Source organism: Rhinoraja longicauda, chromosome 7 (genome assembly GCF_053455715.1).
Source record: "Rhinoraja longicauda isolate Sanriku21f chromosome 7, sRhiLon1.1, whole genome shotgun sequence".
In the NCBI taxonomy this organism is placed as follows: Eukaryota; Metazoa; Chordata; class Chondrichthyes; order Rajiformes; family Arhynchobatidae; genus Rhinoraja; species Rhinoraja longicauda.
This window is the reverse complement of record NC_135959.1, coordinates 16,140,818-16,153,094: the sequence shown is the minus strand read 5'-3', so window position 1 is coordinate 16,153,094 and position 12,277 is coordinate 16,140,818. Positions and strand designations below refer to the sequence as shown.

The 12,277-nt window shown below is 38.8% G+C and overlaps 1 protein-coding gene across 3 annotated transcripts in view; it reads left to right on the top strand.

Annotated features, from left to right (window-relative positions):
* fchsd2 (FCH and double SH3 domains 2) overlaps nt 1–10,775 on the top strand; it is a 191,275-nt gene extending 180,500 nt beyond the window's left edge. For all 3 annotated transcript variants that reach the window (XM_078402167.1, XM_078402169.1, XM_078402168.1), the window contains 3 exons: nt 4,046–4,172; nt 4,519–4,604; nt 6,267–10,775. In XM_078402167.1, coding sequence (XP_078258293.1) covers nt 4,046–4,172; nt 4,519–4,604; nt 6,267–6,350 — 297 coding nt within the window. In that variant the 3' untranslated portion in view covers nt 6,351–10,775. The remainder of the gene's footprint in view (nt 1–4,045; nt 4,173–4,518; nt 4,605–6,266) is intronic.
* The last annotated feature ends 1,502 nt before the right edge of the window (nt 10,776–12,277 follow it).

The following is a 12,277-nucleotide window of genomic DNA, read 5'->3' as shown; positions in this document are numbered from 1 at the left end:
GAGAACCAATTTAATTTCATTGTAAGAGATAAGTAGATAGAGTTAGCATGGTCCTTACTTGGATTTTATGGTATCATTGACTATATCCACAATGTTTTGTGTTGCCACATGTAAATTTAGGCATGTACCAGAATAAGAAGGGGATACCACAAGTTAACTCTTGGTACATTAGGGCAGCATATCATGAAGGTTAGACCCAGTTTCCCCAGCAACAATCACAATGCTATGGTTCTATGTATATTGTGCTATTTGCTTTCATCCACCATGGCAAACAAAGGCTAGATGCTGAATGACAAACACACTGGCAGCATAATACATGGCGTGTTAGTAACCTATTCTGACATATGTTGCATCCTTACAAGGTAGCACAGTGGTACAGTCCCTAGAGCTGCTGCCTCGTACCTTACGTAAGCTACTGCCTCGTACCTCAAATAACACAACCTAACAACCTAGGTTTGGTCCTGATGTCTGGTGCTGTGAGGTGCTTTCATGTTCACCCTGTGGCTATATGGATTTCTCCTGGATACTCTGGTTTCCTCCCACATCTCTGTCTACTACTGTAAATCCATATGTTGCAGCACTATTTGAAAAATATGAAAATTCCCAGTATCCAGTGATAGGTATATCCCTCTGTCACCAAATGAGTCAATATGGGGGATCATTCTTCAACAGATGCCTTTAACAATATAACCTGCCTCACTCAAGTATCGTGTGGCCAAATATGCCATGGAAGATTGACTCATTTCCAATCTTCTCTCATGGGATGTCATTTTGCAGCTTAGATGACCTCAAGTAGCACAATTAACAAAATAGCTGTGGATGTGGGCACATGATATTGTGAGGTGGATCACAACTAAAGTGGCTGCTGTGGTGGCATAAATACAAATATGGCATGTCAACAGCTGGTGCCTATGTTAGCAATGTATCCAACAAGTGTTTGGTTATATATAAGCATATTTTATAAAACTTACACCCAACAGCTTCCCAATATTCAAGGGGTTCAAAGGTCAGTTTATTGTCACATGTGCCAATTAAGGTACAGTGAAACTCAAATTACCATACAGCCATACTAAAAAAAAGCAACAAGACATACAACTACATAAAAGTCAATATAAACATCCACCACAGCAAATTCCTCACTGTGATGGAAGGCAATAAAGTCCAATCTACTTCCTCTTTATTCTCCCGTGGTCGGGGCAGTCGAACCATCCGCAGTTGGGGCGATCGAAGCTCCCGCAGCCGGCGATTGAAGCCCCCGCGTCGGGGCGATCGAAGCTCCCGCGTCAGGGCGGTTGAAGATCCCGCATCGGGGCTGTCAAAGCTTCTGCGGCTTGGAGCTCCCGAAGTCGGTCTCTAACCAGGGACTGCGAGTTCCACGATGGTAAGTCCGCAGGCTCCCGCGTTTGGAGCTCCCGGTCGAACTCCAGCAGAGGGCGCCAACTCCTCGATGTTAAGCCGCAGTGCGGATGGAGATACGATACGAGAAAAAAATCGCATCTCTGTCGAGATAAGAGATTTTAAAACGCTTCCCCCAGCCTCCACCCCCCACATAAAACAAGCTAAAGAACATTAAAACATACATTTAACACATACTAAAAACAACAACAAAGAAGAAAGGGACAGACAGACTGTTGGCGAGGCAGCCATAATATTAGTAATATTCTTGTAACAAGTGACACTTGTAATATTATTCTGGTGGCACAGAGTTGCAGCTGGGAGAGCTGCTGCCTCAGCGCTTGAGTTCAATCCTGACCTCGGATGCTCTCTGTGTGACTGTGTGGGTTTCCTCGGGTGCTCCGGCTTCATCCCACATCACAAAGCCGTAATGGTTTTCAGTTTAATTGGTCCCAGTTTACTCCTGCCTAATGTGTAAGGATTGCATGAGAAAGTGGGATATCGTATAACTATTCCGTTTCGGGACATATGACAATAAAACACTCTTGACTCTTGGAACTAGTGTGAATGGGCGATCGATGGTCAGCGTGGATTTGGTGCGCCAAAGGGCCTATTTTCATTCTGTATCTTTGATCTGTAAGTAATCTCTTTATCATTATGAAAGGACCTATGGAGTACCTTTCTGCGTGCCTAATATAGTCATGTTCCTTTTATATAAAAAATATTAGCTCATGTTTAGAGTAGAAAATAGCTCAGCTTGAGTCTAAAGATCCCATACTCTTGTTATTCTGCAGACTTCTTTGATAAGTTAAAGGAACAACTATAAAAAAAATGGTTTCAATTTGCATTATATAAAATGAAAACACATTTTTTAGGTACATTTCTTGGAGTGATTATTTACTTTTTGTGTATTTCTCAACAGATGACTAATCTGTTCAGAAGCATGGGTGTGACATTTTTAAAACTGGCAGTTAATTTGTAGTGTACATTAGCACATTACTACTTGATGGTGATAAAAATCTTGAACTGTAAGCAGCAAATTCTCTGAGGTATAACCACAGCAGTTATAATGATTTGTTGATGTAAGGCCTAAAAAAACTACAGAAATGTAGAATAGAAGGAAATAACACAAACTTTGCTTCCTGCCCATTAGCTTGTTTATGTAACAATGCAAGACTTAAAAGCTGTAATTGTGTATTTGTAGCTGACTCTACTGAATTATAAGCTGATTCTTAGTTACCTTATGGTGCATTGTGATTAAAAGTGTGGATGTACACAATTCTGAACATGTTTTGTTCTCAAAGCATCTTAAAACGTCTTGCTCCCACAATTTGTTGCAAAAAAAAGCAGACTTTTGAACTATTTCATGATTATTATTTAGTTAATTAAATGATGATCATGGATGGATATTGTGGTGTGGAAACGCCTATCTTTATGACTTTGTATTATAAGTAGAAGATGGACACATAATAACCCTGACACATGAAACTAAATTCAAGGTAGGTTGATGACAAGATAGGACATCAGATTTCAGCTGCAGAAACAACTTTATGAATGGCTATTTCTTGTAGACTTTGTCACAATTGGATGGAATTTAGATTTTTTTTAGATTTTAGATTTAGAGATACAGCGCAGAAACAGGCCCTTCGGCCCACCGGGTCCGTGCCGCCCAGCGATCCCCTCACACTAACACTATCCTACACCCACGAGGGACATTTTTTTTAAACATTTGCCCAGCCAATTAACCTACGTACCTGTATGTCTTTGGAGTGTGGGAGGAAACCGAAGATCTCGGAGAAAACCCACGCAGGTCACGGGGAGAATGTACAAACTCCGTACAGTCAGCGCCCGTAGTCAGGATCGAACCTGCATTCGCTGTAAGGCAGCAACTCTACCGCTGCGCCACCGTGCCACCGTGAATTGACAGGCATGGAGTATTTTTGCTCATGTTTCGTATCCATCCAAATCTTTCCCATTTAACTGTTCAAGTGCCTTTTAAATGTCATAATTGTACCTGGCTCTACCACTTCCTCTGGCAGCTCGTTCCATGTACACACCACCCTCTGTGTGGAAAAAATTGCCCCTCACGTCCCTTTTATATTTTTCTCCTCTCCCCTTAAATCTCTGCCCTCTAGTTTTAGACTCCCCTACACAAAAAGACACAAAATGCTAGAGTAACTCAGCGGGTCAGACACCATCTCTGGAAAATATGGATAGATGACGTTTCAGGTCGGGAACCAATGTGGCCTTAATAACATCTTGTACATCTGCAAATTAATGTTGCTTTCGTGCGTCCAGTACTCCTGTCCTTTCAGGTGGCACACTTTGTGGGTTTGCGATGTAATATGAAAGAATCCTTGCCTGGTAGCTGCAATGTGTCTTGTAGATATTGCAGTTGAGTTAATGTCGCAGGGGAGCATGTTTAGGAGGTGGAGAGACTTCTGTGCAAGCTGGATGCATTATTCTGGATAATGTCAAGCTTCCCGAGTCTTGAATCTGTACATGTCCATCAAGCAAGCGATGAAAGCTCGCGTACACAGTTGACCTATGCCTGTTAAGTTTATGGAAAAACCTTGTGAAGCTGGAGTCGAATCCCTCATTAATAAATACTCAGGCATTCTCATTTTCTTTATTAAAATTTGATTTATAGGCATCGCCATCGTCAAAACCACAGCCCAGTCTTTCATTACCACTGTATGATCAGCCTCCTTCCAGCCCCAACAGCAGCCCAGAGAAGGCAGGGTCACAGTGCTTTCCTCGATCACCATCAGCGCCAGGTAAGGACAAGAAGTTGCACTGATAGATACCAGTAGGATGTTTGTATAGCTGGTGCTCTTTATAGCATCTTTCTACAACACTTTATTTACTCAAAGCTGCCTACAGATTGAGGGTTGATCATTGTGAACCTTATGTCGCATCTTTCAATGTACATCATATAATAATTTTAAAAATTAATTACAGGCACATTTTGCTGCACATCATTAATGCAATATTCTTAATTTCTGGAACTAAAATATTACAAATGGAAGATAATCTTTTTAAATCTACCAAAGTAATGTGAACATTCTAAATATGGTTTTAATGAAGCAACGTCAGCATGTACTATCTGTATTTAATTTTCAGATCATGAAAACGTAACATCAGATGCATCCACTAATCCACAACAACAGAGAAGCACCCCAGAAACTTCAGTTGGAAAAATCCGACCGGTTAGTCCTATATGTTGGTTCTTAGGATCTTGCTGCATTAAAGCTTTAGAGGGGTACTTCTATATCCTCCACATTTTTATCCTCCTTCTAGACTCTGGCTCATACCGTTTTGAGACTATACAATGGTCCAATGGTATTTTATTGCCACATGAGCGAAGTACAAATGCACAGTGAGATTATTTTCTTACAAACATTCCAGTAGAGTATTGCCATAACCATCCCCGATTAGCAATTGCACCAAAATAGTCTATTCAGCCTGCGTGCAAGAGGCGCTATGTTTTAGCGCCATTTTCCAAGTCCAGTCCATGTTCCATTTGCTATAATCGGTGCCAGATTCAGGCTGCTGCAGGCCTCCAGCCATCGCCTTGGTCGAGTAGCAACCAACGTCCTCTGCTCGCCCGTCCACCTTTGTTCGCCGGGGACACATCCCACAGCCGACCTTGAAGGTGCGAAAGGCCAGACCCCTGTTCCCTCTCCTCTCCTACCAACCTCGCTCTTTTCCCGTCACTTCTGTCATCATCACCATCTCTATCATCTCTGGTGTTTGGGCGACGAGCAGCGGCTCCAGTTCCAAGACACGGTCCTCTGAGCATGGGCCGGCGTAGGTTTACTAGGTTAATTCCAGGAATGGTAGGACTATCATATGTTGAAAGACTGGAGCGACTAGGCTTGTATACACTGGAATTTAGAAGGATGATAGGAGATCTTATCGAAACGTATAAGATTATTAAGGGGTTGGACACGTTAGAGGCAGGAAACATGTTCCCAATGTTGGGGGGGTCCAGAACAAGGGGCCACAGTTTAAGAATAAGGGGTAGGCCATTTAGAACTGAGATGAGGAAAAACTTTTTCAGTCAAGAGAGTTGTGAATCTGTGGAATTCTTTGCCTCAGAAGGCAGTGGAGGCCAATTCTCTGAATGCATTCAAGAGAGAGCTGGATAGAGCTCTTAAGGATAGCGGAGTCAGGGGTATGGGGAGAAGGCAGGAACGGGGGACTGATTGAGAATGATCAGCCATGATCACATTGAATGGCGGTGCTGGTTCGAAGGGCCGAATGGCCTCCTCCTGCACCTATTGTCAGCAGGCCTTGCTGTCCATTGACCTTCAAATCAAACCCGCAAATTCCTCATCCAATGCAGGTTTGTTTTAGCAGGGGTTGCCACAAATTTTAAGCTGATGTTCATCCTCAGAATTAACATGAATAAAGGTAATTAGTCAATTTGCACTTTTATTTTCACATGTTGCAGTTTAACATTGGGGAATTTTAAATACGTGAGGCTCTAAAATAAAGTCTCTATCCCACAGAAATTGGTGTACATATGCAGAACAAGCACCAATCTGAAATGGATCCCTGTGATGGATGTTTCTTTTTTTTCCTTTTTTTGTGTTGGTTGTGATTGTGGGTGAAATTGTTTATTTTTATTGCTCTATTGCTGGACTGTGGGTGATCTTTCATTTCACTGCACATCTTGTATGTGACAAATAAACTTGACTTGACTTGAAATAATGATTCGGTATAATCTAAGGTTTGAAATCTGGTTAATCCTGATCTGCAACGCTCATCACATATTTACAGAGGGACAATATATTTCAGAGCTGATTTGTCTTTATTAGAATATAATGTTCATTTGAGATCTGATAGAGGGGATTCTCTTTTTGCAGGTACGGGCTGCTCCACCTCCACCTACTCAACACCATCGTCGAAAAACAGAAAAGACAGAAGAAGTAGAAATAACTCTAGTGTAACCAATAGATGACTTTTGTGTGTTCTGATTTGAGACTGAATTATTCAGAAAATTTTGGTTTCAGATTCCTTGCATTCTCTGCCGTACTTGTACTATGAAATCCGAGGAGCAGCAGAAGACAAAAACTAAAAGGAATTTATGAAGTGTGGATCATGAGGAAAGTCGATGTTAATATTTTAATTTACAGATATCTTGTGCCTTTATAGCCACTGCTTTGTTTGTTTAAATTGGGCCATGAGTATTTTTGTCCCTTTTTTTCTAGTACAGTTAAAGGAATATTGGTTGGCCAATCCAACATTCAATGGTCCAGCCTTATTTCGATCTACTATGTAAAATATACAAAGCACACTGCTTCATCTGAATCCAATGCAGCAGAGTCTGGTACTTCTGTAATTATATGCCTAATGGTGCTGTGCAGGGCACAGTTTTGTATCAGAAAGGTGTGTTTTTTCTGGTACTGTTCAAGTGCAAATCTGTTGTTTTCTTTACCATTGCCAGATATAGGAATGGTTACATTTTCAGTTGATTGCTTATCATTGTTTTGAACCTGAAAAATGGAGGTAGAAGTGATTTTTTTCCTTTTAAAAAGGCACAGGAAATGTTCAGACCATTTATTGTGCACATTCATTAACACGTTGATTTAGTCACACAGATGATCGATTTGTAAAACAAATCTCCCTTTAGTATTAATCCAGTCTGTATACATGTATTTCGCTCTAATGTGCAGTAGCATGATTGGACTAGAATTGAGGGAATAGACTTGAGTAAGGACTGATGTTCTTTTAAGAGGGGCTGGTTCCTCTCAGTAGTTCTAGTGCAAAGAAAGATAATCAGACAAATAAGGGAATGAATACAAAGAAATGCCTCTACGTTAACGCGAGTCTTAGTTTTCCATAATTGTTTGATTAATATTTATGCCACAATTCTAGACAAGAAAGAAAGTTCATTATGGACATGTTGAAATAGGATACTTTATAAATATGTTGCCAGTGAAGTTGCATTTGAATTCCCTTCCAGCAGAAAGATTTGTCTTCTGGAGGTTACATTTTATTTCCTCTTAGTTTTTTTTTTAAAAAGCTTTTAAAAATCATCTTTTATAGTCCACATATTGCATAAATCATGACATGCTTGCATTAAAACAAAAGTGACATTGTACTCCCCAAAATATTTATTTCCAGTATCAGTCTGGAAGGGAGGCATTATTGCTGTTTTCCAGCTTCATTATTGCAATTAAGGTTTTGACTTGGTTGCTGTATTCATTAAATATATAAATTGAAAATTGTAGCATTTTAATGAGGTTGACAGGTTTAAAGTTTATCGGCAATAACATAGGAAGCATTATCTCTGCTGTTAAAATGATAACGTCTATTTAAATTCTTCTGTCAGAACGTTCTTCAGGTTTCTGAATTACATGCACAGTGCTATTATTCCACACCCAGGGCTTTCAGATTTACTATATTGAATGTACTAAAAGCTAAGAAAAACTGGAAAAACGGGACTGGAAGCTAAGGGTTACATTTTATTTGCTGTCTACTTGAAACATTAAAGAAACAACTACCAAACTTTTTCATAAAGATTGCTAATTTTGAATGATATGGCAGGAATATTGTAACTCAAAAATTATTTTTTGCAGGTTTTGTATGATCTAGTTTATTAGATATTTTCAAAGCTGTTGGCTGCCAATTGTTCAAATTCTCTTATCTTCCCCCACTCGCAGTGTGCAATGTGCTCATGTCAATCTTGTATACCAACATTGCTGGAGGAGAAACTGAGGTTAGCAATTGTTTTTTTATTTAGTTGCACTATTTGGTTCCAGTATCTCAGTTAGAGGTTTTGAACCACTTTCATTTCCAAAATGGAATTGGATTTATGGCTTTCATCTTTACCCAGTTGTTTTATGCCTTGATCTGCAACACAAAGCAAAACTGTAATGTTCAGATGCTACAGTATCAGTTAATGTTACTTTAAGCTTCCATTAATAAACATTTCAACAAAGGATTTTAATTTACAGCCCAAATAAATTGCGATGCAGTTATCAGATTTTTTTTTCAACCCAATAACTCCATTATTTTTCCTTATCAAGCTGTGTTGGTCAGCAAGATTCAAACATTTTGCTTTGTTTAAACCAATAAATGTACTTGACAGTGTGTTACTGCAGAATCTCCTGGATAGCTGCTAGTTCTTGTTTCTTTTTCTTTCAGTTGGATCAAATTCTAAGGGATATGTGTATATGTAGGAGTAAGCATTCAAATAAGTATCATGTATATTATACTGAAATGAAATCCACCGTATCTCTAACTCGATCATGTCTTGATTATCATATGAAAGACAAAACATCAGAAAAATATAATTAATGGGACAGGCTCATAGCTGCAATTGCAAGTGGAATTTAAATTTGTTATGTCCTCTCATCCTTTAAATTTTGCCTTCAAACCCCAAACAAATGCAGGGCCCTGTTGATGAGTTCAGTGTTGAATACACTGGGGAAATTGAGAGAAGATGGGGAATGGAAATGGCATGCTTCCATCTGCTTGATGCAAAGTACAATGATGGGCTTGAAGAAGTCCATGGTTAATGTCTTTTCCCTTTCCAGCTCAAAAGTGGTGCCATACCAGTTAAAATAAGACATTTCAGAAAGATAGGTGTACCTTCAGTGTAATACATTTGAATCTTAATGACTCTCACAAATTGGTTGCTAACTAAGATCAGGATGTCTGCTACAAGACGGTAAGTAGAAATAATGTTTATGATGTTTATTAGCATCTCCAAAGGATTGGCTTGACGAAGTCAACGAAACTGAGCATTGATTTTATCTGCATCAATTTGAGGCCTAAAAAGTCATTTGTGAATGCAATCAAAAAAGCAGTTCATCATAAAACAATTCTCAATCTGGAAAGTGCGAATTGATCCAGTTACTCTTTCATCTGAGACAATATTTACATCCACCAATACTACTGTGTACTGCATCTTGTCAGGAATTAACAATGTAATCCACCAAGTGAAGCTTGTGCTTTTGTGTGATTCTGCCATGGATAGACATCCTCTGTTGGCCAAGAAAGAAAGCACTGATGTAAACTTGTGGGAGATAATCTCACCTCTCTCAATTTGCCTTACCAGAAAGATTTTTGAAAGAATTGCAAAATGTTAATTTTGTTTTTCTTCCATGTACTTTTGAAACACCATATATTTAAAGCTCCAAATGGAGAAATATGTACTTTCATATCACTTCATTATCCAGTAAATTTTGCGAGGAAGACTGTTGCAGTTTTTTAATCTACATTTTCCAACTGATCTTTGTTCCTGTCTGATTTGATGCTTCTTTGGTCTTTGATTAAATATCGTCTGGTTATTTTAAAACTTCTGTCACACAATGCCCCAATAGTGTACAATAGTCTAGAAAATAGCAATTTAAGACATTCCTGTTCTCAATCTAATTGATATGGATTGAGCGAAGTAATAGCATGTCATTACTGAAATAATAATAATTATTGGTAATCATGTACATTGTTAATTCTGTAAACCCCCACTGAATGAAAATTTGAAGGGATCACACAAAATCTTCCGCTTTGCCATTTAAAAATTCATGAAGGCTGTGTCTGCCTGTGTATCAAATGCTTGTAGTTGAAATTAAATCTAGAAAGGTGTCAAAATATGTGCCTATGTATACATTTGGCTTATTTGGAGTTTCCCCAGCTGACAGCTTTTCAACATTATTTTTGTGTGGTTTTGTAGTTCCAGGGTGCACAGCACATGCATTTTCCTGCCAGTAGCTGACCTAGACATCTCAGAAACATGATGGAGAAACCACTTGTTACATACAACTTCTGATGAGTTCAAAGCCTGGTGAAGACCTACATTTAAGCTCATTTGGTAATATATAACATTTACGTTTCATCGGCAGGCTGAGGAAAAACAAATGACAATTTTAGGGAAATTTGCAAGAGGAAAGCACAAAATTGTTGAAATGGTAAAGGAATATAACAGGAATGTAACTGAAATAAACAATTATACAACGATAAAATATTTTCTTAAACCTGCATTTAGATATTGTTAGCACCCAGCATTAAATTCTTTTGTTGACTTCTTCTGCAGTTATTTTTTACTTTTATGTTTACAGACCATATTTTTATAATCTGACTATTGCTGATGCCAATTCATCCATACTTCATTATTTTCCCTCTTGTTTCATTTGCCTATTATTTGCCAGTTTGCCCATATTTTATATTTTCTCAAGTATTATTTTAAAATTGCATATTTGCTCTAAATTAAGAAGTGCTAAAATTGTCAAACTATATGTTCCTTTTTGTTGTCTATACATGGGCCGACTATCCACATTATACATTGTATAGTGTCAGTACTTCAAGCAGAGAAAGCAGATGTGCAATGTTTCCTGCAGTGTATTGGCTGTTAAAACTTGTATTTATTATGTACAAATGTTAAATAAAAAAATGAAACTTTATTTTAGCTATTTTTGGCATTTTTTCTGAACTTTACATTTCAGCTTATATCATTGTATCTATAACTTTATATATTTTTCTGATACCGCACTGTGATATTTATTATCAGGGTTGAGGCTTCGGTAAGCAACTGCAAGCAAAATAGAGTCAAAGAAGGGGCTGCTTTACAGATCAGTGTTACAGAGGTGGTAAGGGAAAGAAAGCCTTGGAATAATAACATAAGAAACAAGTATAAGCCATTCTTCCCCCTCATCCCTGCTCTGCTTTTCAACAAGATCATAATTTGTCTTTTACCCCAGCGCCACTTTACCACATTAATACTGCTGTAACCTGTTATATTCCCCAAAATAATCATGCAGAAAAGTTAAGAGTAATCAAAAAGTTAAGAATAAGTTAAAAGCTCAGATGTAATTTATGTCAGGAATGCCCATCCATAGATAGAGAAATTTGAAATCCTCTGTGCACCCTATATATATTTTGTTTTAGAAGAGACCTTTTACCAGCCAGGATAAGTTGAAGATTGTTGGAGAAACAAGAAACAGCATATGCTGGTTGAGAAACAAAGACCACCATAATTCCCAACACTGTTGCCCCACAAGGATGTGTTCTCATTTGCACCTACCACTGAGTGGCCAACTTTTCTCTAACTCCACGTACAAGTTTGCAGATGATAACCACAGTGGAGGGACACATCATGAACAATGATGAAACGAAGTACAGGAAAGAGAGAGAGAATTTAGTAATCTGGTGGCAGGATAACCTTTCCCTCAATGTGAGCAAGACGAAGGAGCTAGTTATTGACTTCAGAAAGCATGGTGGACTGCATGACAATGGTGTTGAAGTGGAATTGGTTGAGAGCTTCCAGTTCCTTGGTGTTAATATTACCAATGATCTGTCATGGACAAACCCATATTGATGCAACAGCCAAGAAGGCACACCAAAGCTTCTACCTCCTTAGAAGACTGAGGAACCTTGTTATGTCTCCAATGGTGCTTCCAAACTTCTGCAGATGCACCATGGAAAGCGTACTGTCGGGATGCATCATAACCTGGTTTATAAACTGCTCTGCCCAAGCTGGCAAGAAATGCAGAGAGCTGCAGATGTAGATTTGGCGAGCTCACACAAGATCCTATGTGATCTAATTTTTTGGACCAGTCTACCATGCGAGACATTGCTAAAGACCATATAAATAGCATCTCCTGCCCTTTCCTCGTCAATGCTGCTGGTCACCTCTTCAAAAGAAGTGTTCAATATGAAGAATTGTGCGAGAATTGTTTCCTTTGCCTGACTCCATTATCCCACTCCTTGACATTGCCACCACCATTAAGAGGTTGAAGCCGTTTTGCCGTCTAGTTGCCCGTCCATTCCTAGAATGGCCACAAGATTTTAGTATTAGTTACGGGTTTAAATTGAAAGAAAACATTAATATCTGGGGGAATTTGAAAAGACCGATACATAACATATTCGCGCA